Source organism: Ochotona princeps, chromosome 13, assembly GCF_030435755.1.
Source record: "Ochotona princeps isolate mOchPri1 chromosome 13, mOchPri1.hap1, whole genome shotgun sequence".
Classification (NCBI taxonomy): domain Eukaryota; kingdom Metazoa; phylum Chordata; class Mammalia; order Lagomorpha; family Ochotonidae; genus Ochotona; species Ochotona princeps.
In genome coordinates, this window is record NC_080844.1 from 64,086,522 (window position 1) to 64,112,659 (window position 26,138).

Consider the following 26,138-nt stretch of genomic DNA (forward strand, 5'->3'; position numbering starts at 1 on the left):
TTTGCCAGGAGGACTTTATGTACATTTCTTGAACCTCAGCTTTGGGAGCTCAGACTGTGCTTCAGCTGGGTTTTTGAAAGCCGAGTGCATTGGGTATACAATTCCAGGTGGGTGGGTTTCTTTACACGCATGCGCGTATCCATGCCTTTGCCTTGCATTTGGCCAGAAACCTGGCATCTTCCCTGGTGGCTCTGGGCTTCATTTGCCTGGCTGTTTGTAGAATTTCTGGGTTTCTGATTTTGAGCAGTTTGGTTGCAGTGTGTCCTGCTGTAATTTTCTTTACTCTTTTTTATTTCCTTTTTAAAGGTTTGTTCATTTTGAAAGGCAAAGTAACATGCTAGCAGAGATAGGGAGGCATAGAGAGGCAGAAACTCCGCTGACTCACTCTAAATATCTGACTGCAGTTCCGACCAGCTCTCCTGCTTGGGTCCTTGAGCCCGTCCTTTGCTGCCTCGCAGGTGTATTGGCAGGAAACTGGATCAGAAGCAGAGCAGCCGGGACTTGAACCAGGCACTCTGCTATAGGGTGTGGGCCTCCCATGTGGCAGCTTAACGTGTTGTGCCACAGCACCCACCCACAGTGTAACTGTCTTCATTTTTCTTGTGCGTGGCGTCCTTGTTACTGTCCGTGTTTTAAGGTTTCATTTATTCGAAAGGCAGAGGTGGGGGAGAGACAGAGATGCTCCAAGCAGTTTACAACAGCCAGCATGGCCCAAGAGCAGAGCAGGGTGGGCGTGTGGTCTCCAAGGGCACAGGCTGTTGGCCCCGGAGACCAGGGCCACACAGGCAGTGGTCCACTCGTGGACAGCGGTCCTGGATGTGGGTCAAGGCCAGTGAACAGTGTGCTTCAAGGCTGTCCTCAAGACAGTCGTGCACTGACCTTGTGCTCTGGCTGGGTAGCGTGAGCAAGGGCCGGGGCTGCCAATGCTCGTACCACATCAGTTGCCGTAATGTGGCTCGCTAAGCAGTTGGGAAATGATGCGTGCAGCGAGCCTGCAGGCTTGTTCTCGTTCTCAGCCGTGGAAGGGGCCTCCCTTTGCCCCCTTTCAATCTTTGAGTTCATGTTGCTGTTCTTTATCTGTGTGTCACCTCCCTTTCCAAACCTGTTCACGATGAGCAGGCAGCAGCAAGAGAGAGAATCTTCCATGTGCTGGTTTACTCTGCAAATGGTCCCAGTGCTTGGGGCTGTACCAGGCCGAAACCAGGAGCCAGGAGCTTCCTCTAGGTCTCCCACTGGGGTACAGGGGCCAAAGTGCTTGGGCCATCTCCTCTGCTTTCCCAGGCACATCAGTGACATGCTGGATGGGAAGTGGAGCAGCCAGGACTTGACCGGTGCCCATATGGGATGCACTCGTTTTGTAGTGGTTGTGTTTCTCTGTCTGGGCCATGTCCCGTGGTGTCTTCACAGTGTCTGATCTGGCGCAACTCTCCCGGAACGCTGAGGTAGTTTCCACCTCTGGAAGCTTCATTTGGATCTTTCTCTTGTGTGTTCTGTTCCTCTTTCTCTTTTTATCTATTTATTTATTCCTTGGAAAGGCAGATTTTCAGAGAGGAGGGGCAGAAAGATCTTCCATCTGCTGGCTCACTCCTCAAATGACTGGAATGGCGAGAGCTGAGCTGGTCCAAAGCCAGGAGCCAGGAGCTTCTTCTGGGTCTCCCACATGGGTGTCGGGTCCCAAGGCCCTGCTATTTTCCCAGGCCATAAGCAGGGGTGGGATGGGAAGTGGAGCTGGGAAGTGGAGCTGGGACACGAAGTAGTGCCCATAGGGAATGCTTGTGCTTGCAAGTGAGGGATTAGCCCATTGAGCCATCACATTGGCCCTTGATTCCTTATCAGCAGGTGGGCCTGCTCTCATGGCCAAGTCAGTTCTGAGCAAGTTTTGAGTGGATGTTTTCTCTGTATTATTGCATTTCTGTTGATTCTTTCTTCGTCTTTCTGAGTGTCTGATGGTGTTGTGTTGGGAGCCAGGCACTGTGCGTTTACCTCTCGGGGGGCTTTGAAGTTCCTACACTCACAGGAGCTGGAGATGGTCGATTTTCCTTGGAGGTGGCCGCAGGCTGGATGCTCCTGATGATGGCTCTGGGAGCCCTGTCTGACTAGCAAGGCCTGGGCACGGGTTGGCGCTGTTTTTGGTGTGGTCCCCTCCCGGGCTGCAGTAGCGTGGGTGTTTGGGCGCCTGTGTGTATCTGCATGGTTATCATTGTCTGGGTTACCTTCTGTCCACATGCTACTGTGAGCCACGCTGCCTCCGTCCTCAGAGCAGGGGTGCCGCGGGGCTCCTCTTGGCGGTCGGAGCAGGGCTGCCGCGGGGCTCCTCTTGGCGGTCGGAGCAGGGCTGCCGCGGGGCTCCTCTTGTTCGGAGCAGGGGTGCCGCGGGGCTCCTCTTGGCGGTCGGAGCAGGGGTGCCGCGGGGCTCCTCTTGGCGGTCGGAGCAGAGGTGCCGCGGGGCTCCTCTTGGCGGTCGGAGCAGGGGTGCCGCGGGGCTCCTCTTGGCGGTCGGAGCAGGGGTGCCGCGGGGCTCCTCTTGGCGGTCGGAGCAGGGGTGCCGCGGGGCTGTGTGTCAGGTCTGGGCACCGGCCGGTCCCACGGCGCAGTCCTTGCAGTCCCTTCCCTCCGCACCCTGCACCAGCACGTGTTCTCCTGATGAGGCTCCCAGCTTCTTGACCCGGGCTGGGCTCAGTTACTGTCTCAGAAGCCAGGCCCACGCTGCAGGAGCAGACTCCCTGGGGGCTGGGAATGACTCCCTCCCTCCACCACAGCTGGAGACCCGGGGGACAGTCTCCTGTCTCACCTCACTTGTCTCCTGTGTCCTAGGAAGTCACTGCACTTCATTGCTCTGTGTCGGTGCCTGCAAAGCTGTCATGTCACAGAGCTTGTCTGGCTTTCTGGCTGTCTGCTGTGCGGCGGGGAGGGTGTACACTCAAGGCTGCTTTAGCAAAGAATATCCAGGCTCTGAGTATTTCTCTGTGTGTGTGTGAGTGTCTGTATTATTTTGTTTTTTACAAATGATACCTTCACTATTGAAGGCAAGGTCTTTCAGAGTAAGCACTGTGGCATAGTGGGCATTTTGTGATGCCAGCATCCCATACAGGCACCAGGTCAAGTCCCGGCTGCTCCACTTCCCATCCAGCTCCCTGCTTGTGGCCTGGGAAAGCAGTCGAGGACGGCCCAAAGCCTTGGGACCCTGCACCAGCATGGGAGACCCAGAGGAGGCTCCTGGTTCAGGTTGGCTCAGCTGGCCGTTGTGGCCACTTGGGGAGTGAATCAGAGCAGACGGAAGATCTTCCTCTCTGTATTTCCTCCTCTCTGTATATTTGACGTTCCAATAAAAAAAAAATCTTAAAAAAAACCTTTCATGCTCTGTGCTACAAAGATTTTCTAGGGATTGACTGACTTTCACAGAGCCAAGGCCTGGCAAAACAGCCTTGTTTGGTGTCTCGGTCTGTGTTCGTGTGGAGCCACCTCCACCTGCCACATGTCCTTCAGGCGCCAAAGCACTTTGACACCAGCTGATTGATTTCAAATTGCACAGATATATCCCACTCAGAGCTGCAGCCTGGTGGGCAGCAGAGAGAGACTCAAGGTAGAACGACTGTTAATCAATACGATGACAACAATATCTTGTTTAATTTGTACAGAGGTGGTTTTAAGCATCAAATGAAGCAGTTTAGTATGTCTGAGCAAAAGGGAGGGGGCACACGGGAGCAGGAGTTTGCTGCCACCACTTCTGAACATGTTTACCTGCCGTGACAGGCCGTCATGATCGGGGACGACATCGTGGGTGACGTGGGCGGTGCCCAGCGGTGTGGAATCCGAGCGCTGCAGGTGCGCACCGGCAAGTTCAGGTCAGTGCGTGGACGGGTGAAGGCAAAGGGGCCGTGAGTTCAGTCTCCTGTGTGTACCTGGCCTGTTGGGGGATTCTGCTGACCTGTCCTGGCAGAACATGGTTGGGCCAAGCGGCTGTAGACTCAGGCCCAGGTGTTGGAATGGGTTTGAATTAGGGCTAAAGAGGCAAGGGCTCGGTCCGTCGCCAGCGGCAGCCCACCGGGAGGTTGGGCGTGTGCAGGTCCTGAACCTTACCCTCCATGTGCTGAGACCCTAGCGGCAGCCGAGGCGGTGGTGTTGGGCGCTCGGCCCCTCCGGCCACTACTCCCTGCTCCGTTATCTTGCCACCCTCTCCATCCCTTGGCTGTTTGGTGCTCGTTGGAACTGAACTTCCAGGCTGCATAAGTGTGTGTTTTCTGTGCTTGGTCAGAATTTTGCCGGGTCTGGAGTGGGTCCCAGCAGGGTGTGTGTGTGTGTGTGTGTGTGTGTGTGTGTGGTGCGGGGAAGGGGTGCCTGCTGACAAAGAAAGGACAGTCTGGCGGCTGCTACTGGATATATCTGGTTAGAACATGGTCACCCAGGGGGGTGGCTTCCGGTATCGGGGCTGGTGTCAGTGTCCCAGGCTACCTGCTTGGGTCAGAAGCCTGACTTCCACTCAGGCCTGGGTATGAGCCCTGGGTCCAGCACCTGACCCACAGCAGGCCCTGGTGCTGGCCAGTGCTGGCCGGTGCTGCCCATGGCCAGGTCCAAGATCTCCTTGGCAAAGTAGGGTTGAAGGAGGTGGTGGGTGGAGATAGATGTCCGCTTTCCTAGGTATTTACACTTCTCCTCCCTTCTCACTCATTCCCAAGGACATGGTTACACTTCAGGCATGTGTTGAAATGCAGTGTCCCACGTTAAATTCAACAGTTCTCTTTGCTGACTAGGCTTCTAGGGGATGTCAGCTTGGCCAACCAAGAGGCGGGAGGGAGGAAGGAGGGCCTCCCTCATGCCTGCACTGCCTCCTGCTCCCTCCAGGTGGCACTCTTCACACACTCGTCCTGCACTGCAGGGCAGGAAGGCTGGGAGCTTGCTGGGCTGGGCCATGTCAATGGCTGTGTTGGGACTGGGCACAGTGCTCCGTGCCACATGTAGCTGGCTCAGAGCCCATGAATGGCCACCCCGGTGACTGCCCCAGAGTCCTGTGACTACGGAAATGCCACTATCCAACCTTCCAGGCTTCACCTGGCTTATCCTGCCTGCAAAGCTGTCCACTCCTCTGGCCACCTCTCAATGGGCAGCACTGTGTATGGAGGTAGTCATACGTCCTCCAGGAACAGGGGCCTGTGTGACCAAGGTGTATCCTTGCCTGAGGGCTGTGCCTTGCTTCTAAGTGGCCCTGCATAGCCTCCCTAAAACCAGAGGCCACCGGCTGCTCCGCCACGTGCTGCAAGGCCTGGGCCTATGTGTCTGCTGTGGCCTTCGTTTGCCTGGGCTGATTTGGGAAAGCAAGGAAAGGGGGACATGGCCTTGTCAGGGACACAGGTGGCAGATAGTAATGTGGCAAGTGGTTGGTGCTGGGACAGCACAGAGGCTGACAGTCACTGTCAGGGAGACAAGACGGGTTGACTTAGGGTCCCCCCCCGGCCATACTATTGGATGCCCCCGCCAGCATCTTCTGTCCTTTTATGTGTGTGCACTCACACACATGCACATATACATGCATGCAGTCCACACACGCAGAGGCATTCACACACATGTTCTCAGGCACAGCACTGCACACAACACGTGTGGGCAAGCACATATGTACACTCAGGCCCGCATGTTCACATGTGCAATGATGTAATGCACACACATGCACACCCACAGACACACAGACACACACACACACAGTGTTTCCAAGGCAGTCATCAGAGGTCAGAGATGCCCGGGCATTGCTGGGACTCGCTTTATGACTGTGAACCACCTGCCACCCCTCTCTGCTTTTGTCACAAAGTAACCTGGAGGGAAGTGAGGTTCCTGCCAGGGAATGATCCCAAGGTGACCTGGGCCGCAGGGGCCTGCAGCTTGACAGATGTGGAGCTCACATGGGCAGGTGGCGTCTGTGGCACTGCCCCAGCTATGGACAGACACAAAGCCTTCCATTCATAGCTGCTTTGTCTGGAAGCCCGGCCCCGCCAGGGTGTGGCCCTCACCTGGCTGGCAGGTGGAAACCTCCTAGGTGTGCTCCCACCTGCCCTGTTCCTGACCTCTGGTGCATTGGACATGCTGGCTTCTAGAACTTGTATGTCTGACTCCCCAAGGCTTCAGAGCTTCACCCTAGGCATCCCTGCTGCCCAGGCCCTTGGTAAGAGTGTCCTTCCTGTGACATTCATGGTAGGCCCTGGAGACCCGGGGGCACAGGCTGTCTTTCTGTGAGGGGCCTCTCTGGTGGGATAATCAAGCCTGACCCAGGCCACCTGGCAGGCTTTTATCAAGCTGCACTGGAGCCCAGCTCTATTCCCCCGGGACCTTGGGTCACCACTTTATCCCCCACCGGGCACTCCTGCCCTCGTGGTCTCATTCCGCCATAGAGCCACAGGAGCCTGTGCCCCCCAGGCCAGGCAGGGCTCCAGGGTCCAACGGCCAGCAGCTGTGGTTACCAGTCCTGGGCACTGCTGCCCGTCCCCCTTTCTCACGGGCAGCCTCGTCTTCCCTGGGGGCTGGAGCTGCCCAGTTATGAGGAGCGCTCTCTGTCCCCAGTCTGTGCCTGTGAGCAGTCGCCTCCAGCTCTCCACTGCCCACCCAGTGGCGGCTGCTGGTCATACTGCAAGTACAGTGTCACGGGACCTACTTCCTTGCCTTTTCGGGGCCCCTCTCCTCCTGGGGGCCATGGCTGCTGTGTGACCCTGGCACGCTGAAGCCAGAATGTTCTTTGCCCTTCTGGGTGTCAAAAGGAAGTTTCCTGGTTGGGGATTCCAGGTGTCCTGCTACAGCCGGTTCTTGTCGGGGCTCAGGTGTGACCTGAGTGCTTGATGGTGCTGAGTGTTCTGTTACCACCATGGTGGGACGCTACACTGACCCAGGAATTCATTTAAAACAAGGCATGTATTTGTGGAGGTTGGGGGCCGGAGGGCATGGTGGGGCGTGGTTGGGCTGCCTGGTGAGGGCCAGTGAGTGTGGGAGGGAGCCAGAGCAAAAGGCCCAGGGCCCAGGCGTGTTTCCTGGGAACCCAAATGGATGACTGCCCCACTTCCAGGCCTCATCTGATCCCGTCACCCTCAGGAGACCCAGCTGCCAGCCTTGCTGCAGGACGGGATGTGGGAGGGGCACGGCCGGGTTTCCAGCCTGGGACTCAGGAGGGGCACGCCCAGGGAACAGTCCACTTGCTGCCCAGTGCAGGCTGTTTCCATGTTGCTGGTCACACAGCCGCCACTGCAGAGAGAAAGGCCCATTGCCCAGCCATGGGCAAGCACACGCCTACTTTCTGTAGATTACTTGGAAGTCAGTAAATCATTTAGTCTCATTTAAAAAATGTTATTTTGTGATAGTAAAAGTACATTACAACTTTGTCATTAAAAATTGTGATATGAATGAAATCTGAGTATCCAGAGAATAACAGTGGGCTGGTGTCTGGGCCCACATCCCACATGGACACTGCTCCACTTTGACCCAGATCCCTGCTTATGGACTGGGCCACAGCACCTATGTGGGGGTTGGAAGAAGCTCCTGGCTTGGATTGGCCCAGCTGTGGCCATCGCAGCCATTTGGGAAGTGAACCAGTAGATGGAGGATTGGTTGATCTCTCTCTGGCTCACCTTTTCTCTGTAATTCTGCCTTTCAAAAAAAAAAAAAAAAAAAATAGAATAGCGAAGCAAATACTCTCCAATCAAGAACTAGGACATTGTCCACTTCCCAGAAGACCTTGTCTCTCAGCTATTCCCCCAGGGTGACCACAGTGCCCCACTGGTCCCTGCGGTCTCGCAGTGTGCTTTGACATTGTTGACACGGGCCTGCTTCCTTTGGCAGCGGGGCCAGGTTTTGCCCGTTCTGACCTTGATCCAAATGGAAATTGGGCGCATCTGCCATCTGGCAGCAGCTGGTCCACCTGGCCAGGTGGCCTCTGTGGTATGAACACACCCCTCTGCCCAGCCCCTGGAGGGGACATTTGGGTGGGTCGCTGCCTGGCCGTTCTGCACAGGCTGCCAGGAGGCTTCTAGTCCACATGAACTGGATGTGGGGGTATGATTCTTTCTGGGGTACATTTGTCTGCAAGTGCATTGCTGGGTCTCTGAGGATATGCGTGCCCTGCTACTGCTTGACCATTGGACGAGGGCGGCCCACATTCTGCCTCATCAGCAACAGCCAGTCCAGGGCACCAGGGCCCCTGGGGAGGGGAGCACAGGCTGTGGGTGGAGGCCTTCAGGGACAGAGGTGGGCACACTGCTGAAGGTGGGATCTGTGCTTGCCTATCTCCAGCTCCATCTTGGCTGGGACAGGGTCGGCTTCTTCCTCATCTGCTCGGGCTACCTGCCCTCTGGCATGTGGGGCAGGAGGTAGAGCACTAGGAACAGCAGCATGGGGACAGGGTATTTGAAACTGCAAGCAGACACCAGTGTGCTTGCCTGAGGCACGGATCCCAAGAGGTCAGAGTGGTGAGGCCAAGGCTCCTGGGGTTGGCCTCAAGGGGAGGACTCTCATGGGCAGCTTCCAAACTCCAGGGGTTTACGACTCTGGAGCCTGTGGTGTAACCCCAGGGACCTGGCAGGTGTGGAGCTGGGCCTTGGAGGGTGAGGGAGGACTGGGCCCCCCACTCTCACTGGGGGTACCACTCCAGCTCTTCTGAGGAGCCGTACATGAACACACAAGGGTTTGCCTCTCAAATCTGCTTGTTGTCCCCTGGAGACTCCCCCACAATGGGTACTGTCCAATGGGCAGAGAGGGAAGGGCAGGTGCTACCCACAGAGAGGGTGCCCCCTTGGAGCCTGGACGGGGCTCCTTGTGACTGGCCACAGTGCCAGAGCACCCACAGCAGCCTGGGGAGGCAGTACCTCGTCCCGCCCCATGTTGGAGGTTTGGAAACAGGAACTTGCCCAAGGCCACATGGCCTGCCAGTCATGGTCAGGTTCAAACCTGCCTCTGCCTGAACCCAAGGCCTTGGCCCTGGGCACTCTCATACCACCCACTGGTAGTTATGAGAGTATGGCCAGGCAGGGTGACAGGTGGCAGCCCCAGAAGTCATGTCTTTGCTGTCTTTGTGGTTGAAGTCAGTTAAACCCGTTCCCTGCCTTTTCTTGCTGTGAGTGGGCAGTGAAGGGATGCCAGGTGAGTCTGGGCAGCTCCAGGCCGGTCCCAGCATGTCGCAGGAGTAAGAGGACACCACACTGAGGCAGTGGTGGCAAGAACTCCAGCCCTGCCACCTGCGCTGGGCTGGCAGCCTTCCTGGGCTGCTGACTGACCCCAGCCTGAGCCATGGCCACTCGACTCGGCTGGATGCATCCGGGACGGAGAGCCTGCCCACGGGGGGGCCCTGTCCTGCCGCCCTAGGGACGCTCCAGCCTGCTGTCCCCACTGCTCTCCTGCTTGCTGCCACACTCTCGTGCCTGGAAGGGGAATGCATTCCTGCTCTCCCCTGCACAGTGTCCCCACACTCCCTCCCTAGGGGCCCATGGAGGTGTGGCCCTCTTCTGTCTCTCATTCACACCTGAGTCTGGCCCTGGCTCTGTGGGGAGGCAGCTTCCTGGGTGCTGGGGGCTGTTGCCCATGGGTGTGTAGAGTGGTGACCTGGGGCCGAGGGCCAGAATGTCACGTTGGAATGCTTGGGTCCCAGCTGGAGAGAGGTAGTCCCAGGAGCTGACCCCAAGCCTTCCTCCCATGGCCAGCAAAGACCCGTGGGTGCTGAGCAGGGCTCCGAGCCAGCCAGGTGTCTGCCCTTGGAGCGGCCAGGATGCGTGCATCCTCCTGTCCCCATGTCCCCCTCCGGGTCCTCCTGCTGTCCCTTCTGATCCCACTCCTGGGCACTTTGCAGCTGCTCCCATCCTGAGCTTTCTTTCCCCTCACACTGCCCCCTGTTTGGGCCACCAGAGGGTGCCATGCTGCCAGGTGCCAGAGCTAGGTGCACTTGGGTCATGCCCCACCCCCAGACTGCTCATGCAAGGCCCCGTACACATGTGCTCATATGTGCTCATATTCTGGCCTCCCATGCGCTTACCCCAGGTCCCAAGCGCCACACTAGCCTCACTCACACTCATGCTCATGGCCAGGCCTCCCACACACACCAGCTCCACGTACACACATGCTCACCTGTAGTAGGACCAAGCCCCTCATGCACATATGACTCACTTGTGCACACATCAGGCCCCAGAAGCGTTTCATCCAGACCTCTACACACCTTGAGGATCACAAGTCTGCTCACACACCTGTCCGTCTTTCTCCCATGTGACTGCTCTGTGTGACTGCCAAAACAGGTGAGCGGCCTCCACTGCTCGGGACTCAGCACCTCTGCCACCCTTCATGGACACAGCTGATGACGAGAAGTGGACATGGGGGGGAGGTGGCTGTGGTCCCAGGACCTGAAGCAGCCAGGGCATGCTCCCTTCATTCCTTTTCCAGCTGTGCTGCTTACCATGTGGGAGATTGCTGAGCCTCCATTTTTCCGTCTGGGAAATGGAATATTGTTGGAACTTCCTCCATTACAGGAGGTGCTCCATACACTTGTAGGACATCAGTGAAACAGCAGGTGCTTGGAGGGAACACCATCGGGCTTGGTGTGCTGGGGTCTGGGCATTCTTGAGGGCAGTTCCAGCCAGGCCCACACTCCCAGATGTAATCACTGGGCCTTGAGTTGGAATGGTCTGGTACCATCTTGAGGACTCATTGCCACTGATTTGTGAAGCCCGCGTTCCCAGCTGGGCTCCTGAGCAGGGAGAGGGATCCAGTGCTGGGAGGGGCAAGCCTGGGCAAGTGCAAGGCTGTCAGGTTCCACTGCTCTTGACTGCACGGCATACCCTGGGGGCCGACCTTTCCTATAGACGGGTGCAGTTTCTGCAGGGGGGCCTGCTGCATGGGCAGAAGGGGCTGGCCACCCCCGGATCCCTGACTCTCCTGGCTCGAGGCCATCTGTTCCTGCACACAGCTCAAGGGAGCTGGTTCCTGTGTATGTGAGAGCCGAGATAAGCAAGACCAAGCCACCTGCAGAGCCTGGCCCTGGTGGCCCCCGGCCGGAGTGTCCTCAGTCCAGTGCCAGCACCCAGTGTACATCTAGGGTGACACATGGGACTGGGTGCTCAGGGAGGGCTTGTTTGTGACATGGGGGGATGAGGCATTCGAGGTTGGGGTGGCTCAGGGTCACTGTGTGCGCGAGAGCTCCTCTGGGCGACATCCAGGCCCCAGGGACAGGGTATGGAGCTGGGGGCCTGGACTGGGGAGCCTGGCGATGATGGCAGTTAACCTGGCAGTGGAAACCCCATGAAAGAGAGGCAGAAGGGCTGCCCAGGGTTCAGCTGGCTCCACCTACATACCCTTCTGTGTATCTGTGACATGTCCTGGAAGTCGAGAGAGGGGAGGAGACACCTCAGGCAGCTGTGTGGGGTTAGGGTTATGCTTTGTGTGTCCAGGGGCAGGGCAAGTCCCAGGGTTGTGGTCCATAGCTGGAGATGAAGCCTGAGCCCTACTACCTACCACTGTGTGATCCTATGGGCCCCTTCTGCTCTCTGGAAAGATGCAGATGACTTGAGGGGTCTGGTGGGCCCAGCAACAGGTCCATGAGAGCTTGCATTGATGCCAGGCCCCTCCTTCAGGGTGCCCGGCCAGTCCCTTGAGCCAGCTCCCTGCTTCTGACTTGAAGAAAGTGGCTCATGCTGATGAGTGGTGTTTGTCGGACCAGGCCAGATCCTGGGTGAGAAACCATGCCAGCCCAATGAGCTTGGGGTGTAAGGCTATAGAGGAGCTGGTCCAGGGGTCTTTGGGGAGCTGAGGCGGGGCCCCTGGGCTTCTGCCCCTAACTCGGCCAGAGCAGCTTTCTTCTCTCATGGGCCTTTGCTGGGTTATCCTGGGCCATCCTGGGCAGACTCCACTTGTGTGGCACAGTGCAGGTTTGAGTGGTGCTCACCCCCTGCCTTTGTTGCAGGTGGGGAAGTTGAGACAGAGCGGCTTGGGGCTGGCACCAGGACCCAGCCTTTCCACCTGCACAGGCCCGTGGGCTTGGCCATCCTGTGGCCTGATCCTTTGCATGGCTCCCGGGGTTCTGTGCAGTTCCTGTGTTATTCCTGGTGTCCACATGCCGAAGCTGTCTTGTAGGAGTCATCCAGGAGGGGGAAGGAGGGGCTCGCCCCTCTGGGGGCTTCGGGGTTACCAGTTGCATCTGTGGAAGGTAAACTCCACCTCAGTCCCTCCCAGGCCAGGGCCGTGGGCTTACAGGAGCACCTGGGTTTGGCTGGCGTACCCCCGTCCCTGGCCTGTGTTCTGGCAGCTCCCAGCCCTGGTGGGCACCTTCTCCAGCACCATGCTGTTTGGGAGCACTGCCCAAGGGGACTCCAGAAAGCCCATGAGGTGACTGAGCTGGAAGTTTCTTGTGGTGCAGAAAACCCTGATGCTTCTGGCTGGCAGCGGGCACCTGGGCAATGGCTGCTGGGCAGGAGGCTCCAGGCAGCGCTGTGAACCAGGGCTCTGAGAGTGGGTGACACTGGGCCCTTGCTTGGGACACATGAGGAGGCCCTGCCATGCTAGAGGCTGTCTGCACCTCCAGAACTACTCTGCAGTGCTGCCCAACCCCATCTGGAGCCGCCACCGGCAGGCAGTGTCCACACTGCAGGCAGGGAGCCAGGCGGCCAGCATAAAGGCTGGCCTAGGAGCTGGCTTCTCTCTTCCTAGCTCCCATGTGTACCCCTTTACTGTGTCCTGGGTCAGGTTTATGGGGGTTCCGTGAGCGGAAACTGGGCTCGTCCTAGCCATCAACAGGGCATAGGTTTGTTCCTATACAGGTGCAGAGCAGGGCTCCAGTGTGGTGACATGGCCTAGAACCCATGGTAGACACTAAGACCTTCTCCGGAAATGGCCAGCCTTAACCCCCAGGAGCTATCCAAGCTGCTGCCCAGGCCCTGCCGTTCTGGTTCCGTCTCCCACCATCCTCCATCCCAGGTCTGCCATTGGGCAGGTTACATACGCCTGGGGTCTCCTGGGTGTGACCAGCTCCCAGCTATCTGCAGAGGAAGGGATGGTAGTGTCTTTTTTTTTTTTTTTTTAATATATTTATTATTTAACTTCAGTAATTACATTGTATTATGTGACACAATTACATAGATACTTGGGTTCTCCCCACCCCTCCCCAAACCCTCCCACCATGGTGGATTCCTCCACCTTGTTGCATAACCACAGCTCAAGTTCAGTTGAGATTCCCCCATTGCAAGCGTATACCAAACATAGAGTCCAGCATCTTATTGTCCCGTCAAGTCCAACGGCTTCTTAGGTATACCCTCTCTGGTCTGAAGACAGAGCCAGCAGAGCATCATCCCAGTCAATTGAAAGCTCCAACATACCGGGATGGTAGTGTCTTCTGAGGCACTCTGCCCACCACAGCTTCCTGCATGGTGCCTCGCACCCCTGCCCAGGACCGTGCAGCTGCCTGCAGCTTGCTCCTGGCTTCGAGCTCCCTGGCTGTGGCAAACTGGTGATGAAGTCACATTGCAAATGTTCACAGCTAGGAGAACCTCCATCATATTCTAGATTCTTCCTTCCCATCCCGTGTGGGTTTAGGCTCATCTAGAGGGCATAGCTGGCCAGGGACTGAGGGAAGTCCGGCGCTGGTGGGCAGCCGGCCAGGTCAGGAGCACTTCTTGGGGACTTTACACTGCCTTGTGGCACCACCAGGTCCTGTGTCTCTCAGAATCCTGCAGGGGCTGGGTTATTTTTAGCTGGCCTCCAGGGATCAAACAGCAGATCCCTGCGTGACTTGGCCACGGACATTGCAGGACGGTCACCCCAGGCCACTTTGAAGGGGAGGGCGGACAGTGGATGACCTGAAGAAGCCTGGGGTGACAGGCTTCACAGCCTCTCCCAGAGCCTCCCTCTGGCTCAAAGCCTGCTCAGTACCCCAGGCCTCCTCTGTTGCTTTGGCTTTAAAATGGATACAGTGCAGCATCTGGACTGCCCAGGGCTGGAGGAGCTGGGCAGCACCTTCTGTGAAAGTTGTTACCATGCTCCCTGGCACAAGTGGGCTTTGGTTATTGTTATGGACGGTCCCACCAGTGCCGTTGTCTGGGGAACTCAGGCCCCGGGCGCTCACTAGTCCCCCAACCCCCCATTCCTGCAGCCTCACCACATTCCCAGGGCTCTGTGGTGATGCCTGGAAGTGGGCGCTGTCTCCCAAGCTGGGGCCTGCAGCCCAGGCTCATGACTGCAAGTCTCTACCAGGTGGCAGCAGGGTCTCATGGCCAGCTCAGCCTGGCTGCCACCTGGCACACTCCACACAGCAGTTCTCGCAGCCAGCCGTCCCAGCCCCTACTCCCAGCTCACTGTCCTCCATCAGCCTTTGCACGTGGGACTGCCAACCCAGGGGACTCTGACCCCAAACAGGGTTGTGGGCTAAGCCATGGGATGACTTCTGCCCACTTGCTTACCCACCCACTGCAGGGCTGCAGGGGCTTATCTCCTTCCAAGCAAGGGTGCAGCAGCCTCAGGTGGGGAACAGGTGTCACCAAGCTGGTCCTCCCTGCTGCTCAGCGCCCATCTTGGGATGCAGGGCTCAGTAGGAGCCAGGGGAGTCCTTTGTCTGGACCTGCAGGAAGCTAGGCCTTCTCTAGGATAGGCAGGAGACAAAGTGGCCCCATCTAGCCTGGCTGGCACAGGTCTCCTCCCCCACACTGCCTCGCCTCACAGTCAAGGTTCTCCGATGTGTGGCCGCTGGGTGAGGTGGGCAAAGGACCCACAGGTCATGAGCAGCCTGAGGGCACATGCCACCTGCCCTCCCAACCCAGAGCTGCCCACTGGTCTGGTGAGCACCACAACCCAGCGCCCTATGCTGGGTTTATCCCTGCCCTGGATGTGTCCTTCCCCTGGGGACAAAGCAGGTGTCTGGGTCTGCTGTGGAGAGATGCCAGGAAGGTGGGGGCCTAGGAGCCTCAGGACCACTCAGCCTCTTTGAGGTGGGGCAGCAGAGCTGCCATCAGCTCACTACTTAGAGGCGGTGGTGGTGGTGGCATGGGGGCCTCATGGGCCAAGTTCAATGCTGCAGTCTGTCCAGCTCACAGCTTGCACACAAACCATCCTACAGCCTTGAGGTCCCGTGACCCTTACTAGTTTTTATAGATTTCCTCTGGGTTTTTTTCCAGGTTTTTTTTTTTTTAACTAATGTAGGTTTTCCTAGTTATGTAAGAAAAGTATGACCTCTTGGAAAATTCAGAAGAGTTCTAAAAGACAGTCTGCAGCCCCGCTTCCGGGGGGAGCCAATAGCTCTGTGTTCTGCCCGTGCCCTTAAACGCAGGCAGGGCGCACGGGACACGGCTGTGCGGGGAGTGTGGCTGCGGAGTTGGAGTGTCCTTCCCGGGGGTAGGAAGGAGGGAGGGTGCTTTCCCGAGCTGCAGTGCCCTGGCCTCCCAGCCTCACATGTCAGCCATGGGCAGCTCCGCAAGCCACCGGATGCAGCGCTGTTCCTAAAGCAGGGAGTTCTGCCTGGTGGGAGGGCCACTGGACCCCTCCCCAGTGCTGACCAAAAGAAGGTCTGAGCTAGCTGAGTTCCCCCTCTGCCCCACTTCAACCTGGCTGATGGCATCCTGAGGGCCAGCTCCTCTTGGCCACTGCCCACAGGGTGCCAGACCCAGGCCAGCCAAGGAGGAGTCCCAGCCGCTGTTGGCCCAGGAGTCCTGCATCAGAAACCTTCTGTTTGCTTGATTAGAATTCTTTGATGATTTTTACCTTGTTAATGTGTTAACACACAGGCAGGTGTCCCAAGCATGTGCACACAGCTCCGGGGTTTGTATTAAGTGAACCCGCTGTGGGAGCAGCCAGTGACCAGCCCCTCAATCTCCTGAGACACCCCCCATGCGACACCTGCTAGCAAAGATGAGCTTGTCCCTTCTAGAACATCGTAGAAATGCCATCATACCAAGCACACATCCTTCCTTCTCACGGTCAGACCTGTTTTTAGGTTTGGTTTATTGGAAAGCAGAGTGATGGAGAGGGAACGAAGGGAGGGATTCTTCCACCTGCTGGTCCTGCTCTCCCAAACGCCTGCCCTGCTCAGGACTAGGCTGGGCCAAGGCTAGGCCCTCCGTCCAGGTCATGGGCAGCACGCACTCAGGCGCATGCACAGGCTATGTGGTGTATGTGGCAGGTGGCAGTGCTACCCCTGATTGCCCTGGCATGGGGAAGCCCCTTCAGTTACTGACATGCTGTGCAGTTCAGGGGAGCCTGCAGCAGCCCGCCTCTGGGGAAGGGTATGACCCATGAACAGGCAGCTTCCTCCGGGGAGGGGTGCTGGGTGGTGTGGGGGCCAGGCCGCCAGTCAGTATATAATGCTGAGAGCGGGGCGGGAAGAGCCGCCTGAGGAGGGGCGACCTGCCTAGCTACAGTGGGCAGGGTGGGCAGTCGATTAGTGCCTGTGGAGACCTGAGGCCGCAGCAGGTGCCAGGCACACAATGTCAGTTGGAGGGGTGACCCACCTTCTGTGTGTCACGGGCCTGCACTACACCCCTGCTAGGTGCCAGCCTGCTCCCCAAAACAGCTCCGGGCTCCCTTGCTGCTCTGTGCAGGTCCAGGGCCTCTAAGCAGGGTGTCGTGCCCTCCCTCAGCGGGCAGCAGTCAGCCCCCCAGCCCTCCCTCGGGCCGGGCAACCAGGACTGTCCCCCCACCGTCTCTTCTGCACCCCCAGCCCTGGCAAATCCAGGGGGATATCTCAGAGTCTGAAGGGAGGAAGCTGTTTTAAGAAAAAGAACATGCTACTGGGCTTCATGAATACAAAATTATGTTTGAGAGAATTTAGAATACTTGTTCAAACAAAAACGTGTGCATAGACTCACAGCACGTGTGACATCGCCAAGGAGGGAACAGCCGGAGCATTTGTGGCATGTCTGTGCTGTTGAATAGTATCCGTCCCCAAAAAGGAATGGAGCGCTCCATGTCACACACACAAAACCACGTGGCATGCCAGGGCAGGCTGATCCCGCGAGGGGGAAGTAGGGTTCCTTATGGGTTATGGCCGTACAAGGCTGTGCCTGTGGGCGTGCTGACAGCCGCTGACTTCACCTGCATTTGAGCCGGTGGATGCCAGCATGAGCCCATTTGCACAGACTTGGAGGTGCTCGTGCTGTTGTGGGGTCTGAAAGAGCAGCCACGGCGACCCCACCCCTGCTCAGTGTACTGGCACTTAACTCTCATGGTCACAAAGTGGCTGCCATGGCACTGGTGTCACAGCACCCTCAGGGCAGTACCAGTGAGTCCCCCATGGAGTCCCCTGGTCAGCAATGCCACCCCACTCCCTAGTCCTGTCAGAGCTGCGTGGCTTCTCTGTGTGGGCCCCTGGGTGCAGTGACACTGGGGTAGGGAGTTGCCCTCCTGTGGTTTCACTGACTTCTACCCCACCCCCACCACCGCAGGCTTCTGTTTCACTGCAGCAACCTTCTAGTTTGTTCTGCCCCTTGCCTCTCCTCCCTCCTTGCTCCAGCACCCACTCCCATCCCCGAACAGCGTGTGTTGGCTGTCCTGCTGTCTGCATTTTGCTCGTCTCACCTCACCGCGTGAGCCAGGAGCCCAGAACTCTGGGTCTCCCATGTGGGTGTCAGGGACCCAAGGACTGGCTGGAAGGGGGCAGTCAGAACTTGACTGCAGGCATTCTGATGCGGGGTGCTGGGGTCCAAGCAGTAGCCTAACCCCCACTGCTCCACAGTGCCTGTTACTCACTCCCACCTCTGTAGAAGAAAGAAATGTTCTAGAAAAGTCCACCGCTCTCGTCCGCCAGCCGAGGTCTGAGCATGTGAGGAAGACAAGTAAGTGTCTGCCCACACCCCACACCTCAGTCTCGGGTCAAGCTGTTACTCCTGGTGACTTGGAGCAGTTCTTGGGGTGCCCGCGGCTACGTGGTCTGACTGGTGGGGGCCACTGCATAGCAGGAGTTGTGGCTGCAGCGCAGTCTGTGCCCACCGCCTCACGTTGGGAGAGTAGTGTTTCCAGTGCCTGACAGCGCTCTCGCCAGCCAGCCTGGCCAGAGGTCCACAGCCACCCTGGGGCCCCGGCAGGCTGTCGTGCTCCTGGGATGCAGTGCCTTCTTGCCTGTAAGCTGACCGACGCTCAGCATTGGGTGTGTGGCATCCACATGTTGCGCAGGCACAGATCTGACTGGGGAGGATGGATGCAGAAAGCTGTGGCCCAGTCGGGGTAAGGCGAGCTCCCTGTTGCACCCTGGGGCCCCAAGCCTACTGGGTCTGGGCTGAGGTCTGCTCCGTGGTGGGTGGGAGTCCCACAGTCAGTGAGCTTTCTTAGTCTCGGTAGGACTTCCTGCACGGTTATAAGGAGAGCCTGCTTAGATCCCAGGATCATAAAGAACTACAAGATTTACACATAAAAGCTCGGAAAATGCATTGGTAAAGATTGTACCACTTTTGGCCATTCTGGGACTTTCTTTGATAGGAGCTAAATGCATGGGAGCCCAGCTCCATCCCCAGGCTCCTGGGTGCTGGGGGCTGGGATCAAACCCTGGGTGCCCGCCTATGTTCATTTGCCACATATCTTAGGTGTGATCAGCCCATGTCCCAGGAAGGCCTTCGTTCAAGGCAAGTAGGGCTCAGGACTGTGGGCTGAGCAGCCCCCTCGGGCAGCCCCTACTTCACACCTGTGTCCCCAGTGGCTTCCCCAGAGGCCTGTTGGTATCCTGCGAAGCTGCCAGTTTGGGGCTGAGCCTTGAGGCCCCAGCGGGTCACCTTATCCTGAGCTGGAGCCCAGTGGGGAGCCTGGCAGCCTCAAGTTGCAGGCACTGAACAAGGCAACACCCTTATGTCAGAGGCACCGGTGGGTCCTGGGGCAGGGCAGACCCTGTCCGGTCAGCCTGATATCTATAAGAATGTGGACAGACTCAAGGAACTGGTGTGAGGCAGGCTGAAGGGGGAATGTTGCTCCCATGCCTTGAGTGGCCCCAGGCCCCCTGGAAGCTGGAGGAGGAAGGAGGCAGTGTCCCATGGAGGCCTCCAGGAGGGGCTCTTCCTGCTGAGTCCAGCACTCCAGGCCTGTGGCCACTGGAGCCCTGGTGTGAGGCCAGCCACTTGGTGGTGCTCCATTGAGATTAGCATTGGTTGGGCTTGTCTCATAGCGGACACCAAGTCCTCCCATCCAGGGACCTTCCAGCCCCGAGCTAGAGAGGAGGCAGCACAGGAGGGGGTGTTCAGGGAGCCCTCATCCATGGCCCTAGTAGCCTTGATGTCTTCTTGACCCAGAAATAAACAGAAAAGAGTGATAGTCTAGCCCAAGGGGTGCCCTGCCACCCATACTGGACCCAGCTTCCTTCAGGCCCAGACCTGGCTTTGCGGCCAGCTGGGGAGTGAGCCAGAGGGTGGAAGACCCACCCCCACCTCTGCCTTTCAATGAAGTGGATCACTCACACTGCTCCCGTTTGTAAATCTCTGGCTTCCATTACCTCCTAAATAGTGATGACGATTCTGGTGGTTGGATCTGAATGGGAATCAGTAAGTCTAATTAGAAACCGCTTAGGTTTTCCGCAGGCGGTTTTGCAGCAGGGCGCTGTGACCCGCAGGCTGGCTGCTGACCTCAGGCTGAAGGCGTCCGAGCCCCTGGGTTGAAAACATGTCTTACGCGCTTCCTACTCTTTTTCTTTTGCTCAAGTCTTGTTTGTAAAACCCAACTAAGCATGGATGACATTCGTGACTTCCCCCTTAATTTGACCGTAGCCTCTGGAATCCCCATGGTGGTCAGCTGGTGTGATGGACAGGAGTGGGGCCTTGTAGCCGAGGCAGGGTCTGGACCCAGAAGGCCTCCATGGGCCCTGCCTGTAGGTGGGGGGTGTCTGCTGCATCATGTGTCGTGAGGATGAAGTTGTGTCTGGGATGCACCTGGCACGCCATCGGCAGCCAGGAGGACAGCACTGGCCTTGCAGGGCCTGGCAGGCAGGGGGGACCCAGCTTCCTGGGGGCATGGGAACCAGGGCCCAGCGGGCTCCTCTGTGTGCTTGCAGGAGGGGGTTGGGTATCTCAGACGACTGACAGTTCGCTCCTTGCCAGGGAGCCTGGGCTGCTGTGGCCCCCTCCCCAGCCTGCATCTCGTGGCCTCTGCCCTCAGGGGCGGGGGGCGAGTCCAAGCCTGGTAGTGAGCCCTTGCCCCTTCACAAAGCCACCACTTTCTGCGGCTCGGAGGAAGCGAGGCCACCCCGCAGCCCTCCCTGCCTGCGGTACTTGTATTCAAAGCACACGCATCTGCTTTTGTTTTTCCTGAGATGCTAAAAATGTGTATGGGTGGAAGGCACGTGGTGTGTGCTGTGTGCTGAATTTGGCATGGCCGTGTGGGAGTGGTACCAGAGGCCCTGCCACGCCTGGTTTCGAGCCCTGGGCCATTCCCTGCCTGCCCCACGCCTTGCTCTGCCCTGGCTGACCATGGAGGAGACAAGTGTGCTTTCGTCTCCCAGGGAAAATTCAGGAGCCAGAACCCCGGAAAGCCTCTGGGGAGAAGGACACTGGCCCTACAGTGGCCACCTCCCCGTGCGGCAGGGGGAGGCCGTGGCCCACAGAAGGGTCAGTGCTGTGCCCTCAGTGAGCTGGTCCAGGCCTGCAGCCTGGGCTTGGAGCCAGCAGTCTGCGTACACATCGCGCTCCTTCATCCTGGTCACCTGTTGGCCTCTCTCAGCCTCGGTTTCCGCAGGGTCACCTGCAGATGGGGGCTGTGACGTCAGCGTCTCCTCTCCACCCAGTCAGCCGCCTCTCCCCGAGGGCCCTGGGAGCACCCTACCACGCCTGCCACTCTACCCCCTGTATCTGTGGGGCCATGGACTGAGTCCAGCAGGGTGGGGGTGGCAAGGATCAGGTGAGGGTCCGGAGTGGGAGATGCAGAGCCAGGGACATCCAGGTTGGCACAGAGGACACGTAGGTGAAGGTGACACTCTTGCCAGGACAGGGACAGTACTACAGCCCTGGAGCCCTGTGGCTGGCCTGGCCTCCGTGAGGGAAATGCCCAGTGCGGCTGGGAGAGAACCGGGGGCACCGGTGTGGGAGGAGCCTGCCGCCTCCCCACCACAGCTGCCCTTCAAGCCTGGCCTTGTCGAAGGTCCCAGTCAGTCTGCCTGGCATCCATGAGGGGCTCTGTGGGTGGCCTTGGGACCCCAGCATGCCCCCACGTCATCCATTCTACTGCTGTGCCTGCTCACCTGCCCTGCCATCTCCCCCTGCCTGGCCCTGGACTTGGAGAGAGCTGATTCAGGGGACAAGCTGGGGGGCAGCCAGAACCGCCCGGCTCCTCTGGCCCCTGCTTGCAGGTCGGGGTCTGCCACGCCTTAGCTGGGCCTGCCTGGACTGCCCGTGCAGCTGCTGGAGCCACAGGCCGCCTCTCACCCTCGGCATGTGAAGGCCCACTTGGCCACCCTGAGGTGCCAGTGTGCCAGCTCACTGCTCCCTCCTGCCCCCAAGCCAGGCTGGCCCCTATGCTGCCATGTGAGCCGTAGCTCCGGGTGTGATTGCAGCATACGTGTGATCCACACGCCTGTATGGTAATTATACTTACAAACCTAACGTAACCCGTAGATCAATGGGTTTGGAACTACTTAAGGGAATCGTAATTAACATTTACCAAAAAGGAAAAAAAAGTGCAATTACTGGAATATCCTTTAAGCTGGCCCTGCTTCCGAGCTGATGGTGAGTGCCTGCTCGCTGCTCTTGGTGTCCAGTGCCTGCCGTCACCCTGGGGCTTGAGGCAGCCAGCTGAGGAGCAGTGACGCCTGCCCCCTGGCTCTGCTGTCCCCTGGCTGGCTGAGGCTGGGCGACCAAAGATGCTGAAGTCCTGTGCTGATCAGGGTAAAAGCCGGATGGGAACTCCTCCCGCCAGTGCCCCGGGAGCTTCTGGGGCTCAGCCTGGGCTTCTTGCTGCCTACCATTGCACGCCCCTTGCCGCCTAGGGCAGACATGGCCAGGGACAGAAGCACCTGCAATGCCCAGGAAGATCTGAGGTATGGAGCAGACAGGCCGAGATTGCCCGGTGCCTGGGGTCTCAGGGCTCCAGGCTGCAGGCTATGTAGGAACTGGTGCCAGTGCCCACTGTATGGAGCAGGGGTGCCAGGCTCCACCACAGGCAGGGTTGCTTCCTGCTGTAAGGCAGAAGGGGACTGCCTGTTGGCCTGCAGTCCTTTCCCGAGGGAACAGGAACACCCCTGGACCATGGGGGTGGGACAGCACACAGAGACCAAGGTCCAGGCCGTTGTGGCCAGGGAGTCCCCCTGGTGATGGCTAGCAACGGGCTCTGGGTCATGTCTGCCACGTTCAGCTGGCATCACCTAGGCTGAGTCAAAGCTCATTGGCTTTTTTTTTTTTTTTTTAAGATTTGTCTATTTTTATTGGAATAGGCAGATATACAGAGAGGAAGATCTTCCATCCAATGATTCACTCCCCAAGTGGCCACAATGGCTAGAACTGAGCCGATCCGAAGCCAGGAGCCTGGATCCTCTGGGTCTCCCACACGGGTGCAGGGTCCCAAGGCTTTGGGTTGTTCTCGACTGGTTTTGCAGGCCACAAGCAGGGAGCTGGATGGGAAGCGGGGCTGCCAGGATTAGAACTGGCATCCATGTGGGATCCTGGCATGTGCAAGGCAAGGACTTTAGCTGCTGGGGTACTGCACTGAACCCCTCATTGATTTCTTTAAGATTTATTTTTACGGGCCTGGCACATAAAAAAACATCCCTTGCATGTGCCAGGATCCCATATGGGTACTGGTTTGTATCCCAGCTGCTCCACTTCCCTTCCAGCTCCCTAACTTGAGGCCTAGGAAAACAGTGGAGGACGGCCCAAAGCCTTGGGACCCTGCACCCTCATGGGAGACCTGGAGGAAGCTCCTGGCTTCGGATCGTCCTTGTGGTCACTTGGGGAGTGAACCAGCAGATGCAGGCTCTTTCTATCTTTCCTCTCTATAAATCTGACTTTCCAATGAAAATAAATAAAACTTTCAAAAATTATTTTACATAACAGGGACGTGGCAAGTCATGCACTTGTAGAGTGCTTATCCTGGGCAGACAGAGTGAGTGGGGCGGCTACAAGGTGTGCCTCGGCGTTGTCCCCAGTGGTGTCCTGCTCTCGGGACCACAGCCCCACACTGCCTGTTTCCCTGGGTCTGAGTACCACTGCTGTTGCCTGTGTCCCCCTCACCGTGTCCTGTATCCCCCGCCGTGTCCCATGTCCCCTGCCATGTCCTGTGTCCCCCGCTGTGTCCTGTGTCCCCCCATGTCCTATATCCCCCCGTGTCCTGTGTGCCCCGCTGTGTCCTGTATCCCCTGCTGTGTCCTGTATCCCCCGTGTCCTGTGTCCCCCCGTGTCCTGTGTCCCCCTGTATCCTGTGTCCCTCCCCGTGTCCTGTGTCCCCCGCCATGTCCTGTGTCCCCTGCTGTGTCCTGTGTCCCCCCGTGTCCTGTATCCCCCCGTGTCCTGTGTCCCCCCGTGTCCTGTGTCCCCTGCCATGTCCTGTGTCCCCCCGTGTCCTGTGCCCCCCGCCATGTCATGTGTCCCTCCCCATGTCCTGTGTCCCTCCCCGTGTCCTGTGTCCCTCCCCGTGTCCTGCATCCCCCCGTGTCCTGTGTCCCCCCCATGTCCTGTGTCCCCTGCCGTGTCCTGTGTCCCCTGCCATGTCCTGTGTCCCTCCCCGTGTCCTGTGTCCCCCCGTGTCCTGTGCCCCCCGTCTCCTGTGTCCCCCCCGTGTCCTGTGTCCCCCCCGTGTCCTGTGTCCCGTGTCCCGTGTCCCCCGCCATGTCCTGTGTCCCCCCATGTCCTGTGTCCCCCGCCATGTCTTGTTTCCCTCCCCGTGTCCTGTGTCCGCCCCCATGTCCTGTGTCCTTCCCCGTGTCCTGTGTCTGCCCCCATGTCCTGTGTCCCCCGCCATGTCTTGTTTCCCTCCCCGTGTCCTGTGTCCGCCCCCATGTCCTGTGTCCCTCCCCGTGTCCTGTGTCCGCCCCCATGTCCTGTGGCCCCCGCCATGTCTTGTTTCCCTCCCCGTGTCCTGTGTCCCTCCCCGTGTCTGTCCGCCCCCATGTCCTGTGTCCCCCGCCATGTCTTGTTTCCCTCCCCGTGTCCTGTGTCCCTCCCCGTGTCCTGTGTCCCTCCCCATGTCCTGTGTCCCTCCCCGTGTCCTGTGTCCGCCCCCATGTCCTGTGGCCCCCGCCATTCCTCTATCCCCACTGTGTCCTGTGTCCCCTGCCATGTCCTGTGTCCCTCCCCGTGTCCTGTGTCCCCCCGTGTCCTGCATCCCCCCGTGTCCTGTGTCCCCCCCGTGTCCTGTGTCCCTCCCCGTGTCCTGTATCCCCCGCCGTGTCCTGTGTCCCCCCCGTGTCCTGTGTCCCTCCGTGTCCTGTGTCCCCCCGTGTCCTGTGTCCCCCCGTGTCCTGTGTCCCCACACTGTGTCCTGTGCCCCCCCGTGTCCTGTGTCCCCCCGTGTCCTGTGTCCGCCCCCATGTCCTGTGGCCCCTGCCATGTCTTGTTTCCCTCCCCGTGTCCTGTGTCCCTCCCCGTGTCCTGTGTCCGCCCCCATGTCCTGTGGCCCCCGCCATTCCTCTATCCCCACTGTGTCCTGTGTCCCTCCCCGTGTCCTGTGTCCGCCCCCATGTCCTGTGTCCCCCACCATGTCTTGTTTCCCTCCCTGTGTCCTGTGGCCCTCGCCATTCCTCTATCCCCACTGTGTCCTGTGTCCCCTGCCATGTCCTGTGTCCCTCCCTGTGTCCTGTGTCCCCCCGTGTCCTGCATCCCCCCGTGTCCTGTGTCCCCCCCGTGTCCTGTGTCCCTCCCCGTGTCCTGTATCCCTCGCCGTGTCCTGTGTCCCCCCGTGTCCTGTGTCCCTCCGTGTCCTGTGTCCCCCCGTGTCCTGTGTCCCCACACTGTGTCCTGTGTCCCTCCCTGTGTCCTGTGTCCCTCCCCGTGTCCTGTATCCCCCGCCGTGTCCTGTGCCCCCCCGTGTCCTGTGTCCCCCCGTGTCCTGTGTCCCCCGTGTCCTGTGCCCCCCGCCATGTCCTGTGTCCCTCCCCGTGTCCTGTGTCCCTCCCCGTGTCCTGTATCCCCCCCGTGTCCTGTGTCCCCCCGTGTCCTGTGTCCCCCCGTGTCCTGTGTCCCTCCCCGTGTCCTGTGTCCGCCCCCATGTCCTGTGGCCCCCGCCATGTCTTGTTTCCCTCCCTGTGTCCTGTGGCCCCCGCCATTCCTCTATCCCCACTGTGTCCTGTGTCCCCTGCCATGTCCTGTGTCCCTCCCCGTGTCCTGTATCCCCCCCCGTGTCCTGTGTCCCCCCGTGTCCTGTGTCCCCCCGTGTCCTGTGTCCGCCCGTGTCCTGTGTCCCACACTGTGTCCCATCCTTACTTTCAGGCAGTGGATTCATACGCTCCTCCCTAGGCCTCTGACCGTAGGAACAGGGCCGTGCTCAGTGCTTTTTGCTGCCGAGAAACCGCCACTGGTGGCTGAGCTCTTGGCCCTGGATCCAGCTCTGCCCTGAGTTCTTGTCCTGTGCTCCTGTGGCACCCACACACCAGGTCCCTGATGCGGGAGCCTCCTAAAATGCTGAGGCTGCCCAGAGGCAGCACTGACCAGCAAGAGGCAGATCTCTGCAGCCTGCCTTTGGATGGCCCCAGCCCCTGCTGCCTGGACCGAGCCCTGTGCCATTTAGCGGGCGAGTGGCAAGGCCTGCCTGCATAGGGGCCTTGAGCACAAGGCAGGAGAGCTTGGGTCTGCAGCCCAGGGACGTGGGAAGGATGTGGCGTTTGCTGCCTGGACTGTCACTGCGGGGCTGATATGTTCACTGAGCGTGGAGGTGGATACTGTTCCATTCCCATTGTACAGGGTGGGAAATGACTTATCCAGAGCTGCAGAGCCCAGACTGGCCGTGAAGGGGAGGGCTCGCCCCACTTGCCTCTGGTGCTGTGTGTGCACATGTGTACGCGCAGTGCGTGTGTTGTGAGGGTCAGCTGAGATGTGGCCACCCTCAGGCTATTCAGGGGCTGCTATTGTTTCTGTCTGGGGCTTTGCCTGCCCTCCAGCGTGGCTTCAGGGGAGACCACCGTGAGGACCACTATATAGGTTTGAAAATGTTATCAGAGGCCAGAGGCTGAACTCTGCCCTGCCTGGAGATCCTTCTAGAACTGGCGCCATCCAGCATTCAGGTGTCATGGTCCACCCTTGTCCCTCACACCA

General features: G+C 58.8%; 1 protein-coding gene across 2 annotated transcripts in view; it reads left to right on the top strand.

Moving 5' to 3' along the window:
- LHPP (phospholysine phosphohistidine inorganic pyrophosphate phosphatase) overlaps positions 1-26,138 on the top strand; it is a 79,561-nt gene that overhangs the window by 34,918 nt on the left and 18,505 nt on the right. Inside the window, exon 6 of one of the 2 annotated variants that reach the window (XM_004580188.2) lies at positions 3,754-3,845. The exons of the other annotated variant lie outside the window; for it this stretch is intronic. Within the exon in view, the coding sequence (XP_004580245.2) occupies positions 3,754-3,845 (92 nt within the window). The remainder of the gene's footprint in view (positions 1-3,753; positions 3,846-26,138) is intronic. 2 annotated transcript variants of the gene reach the window in all.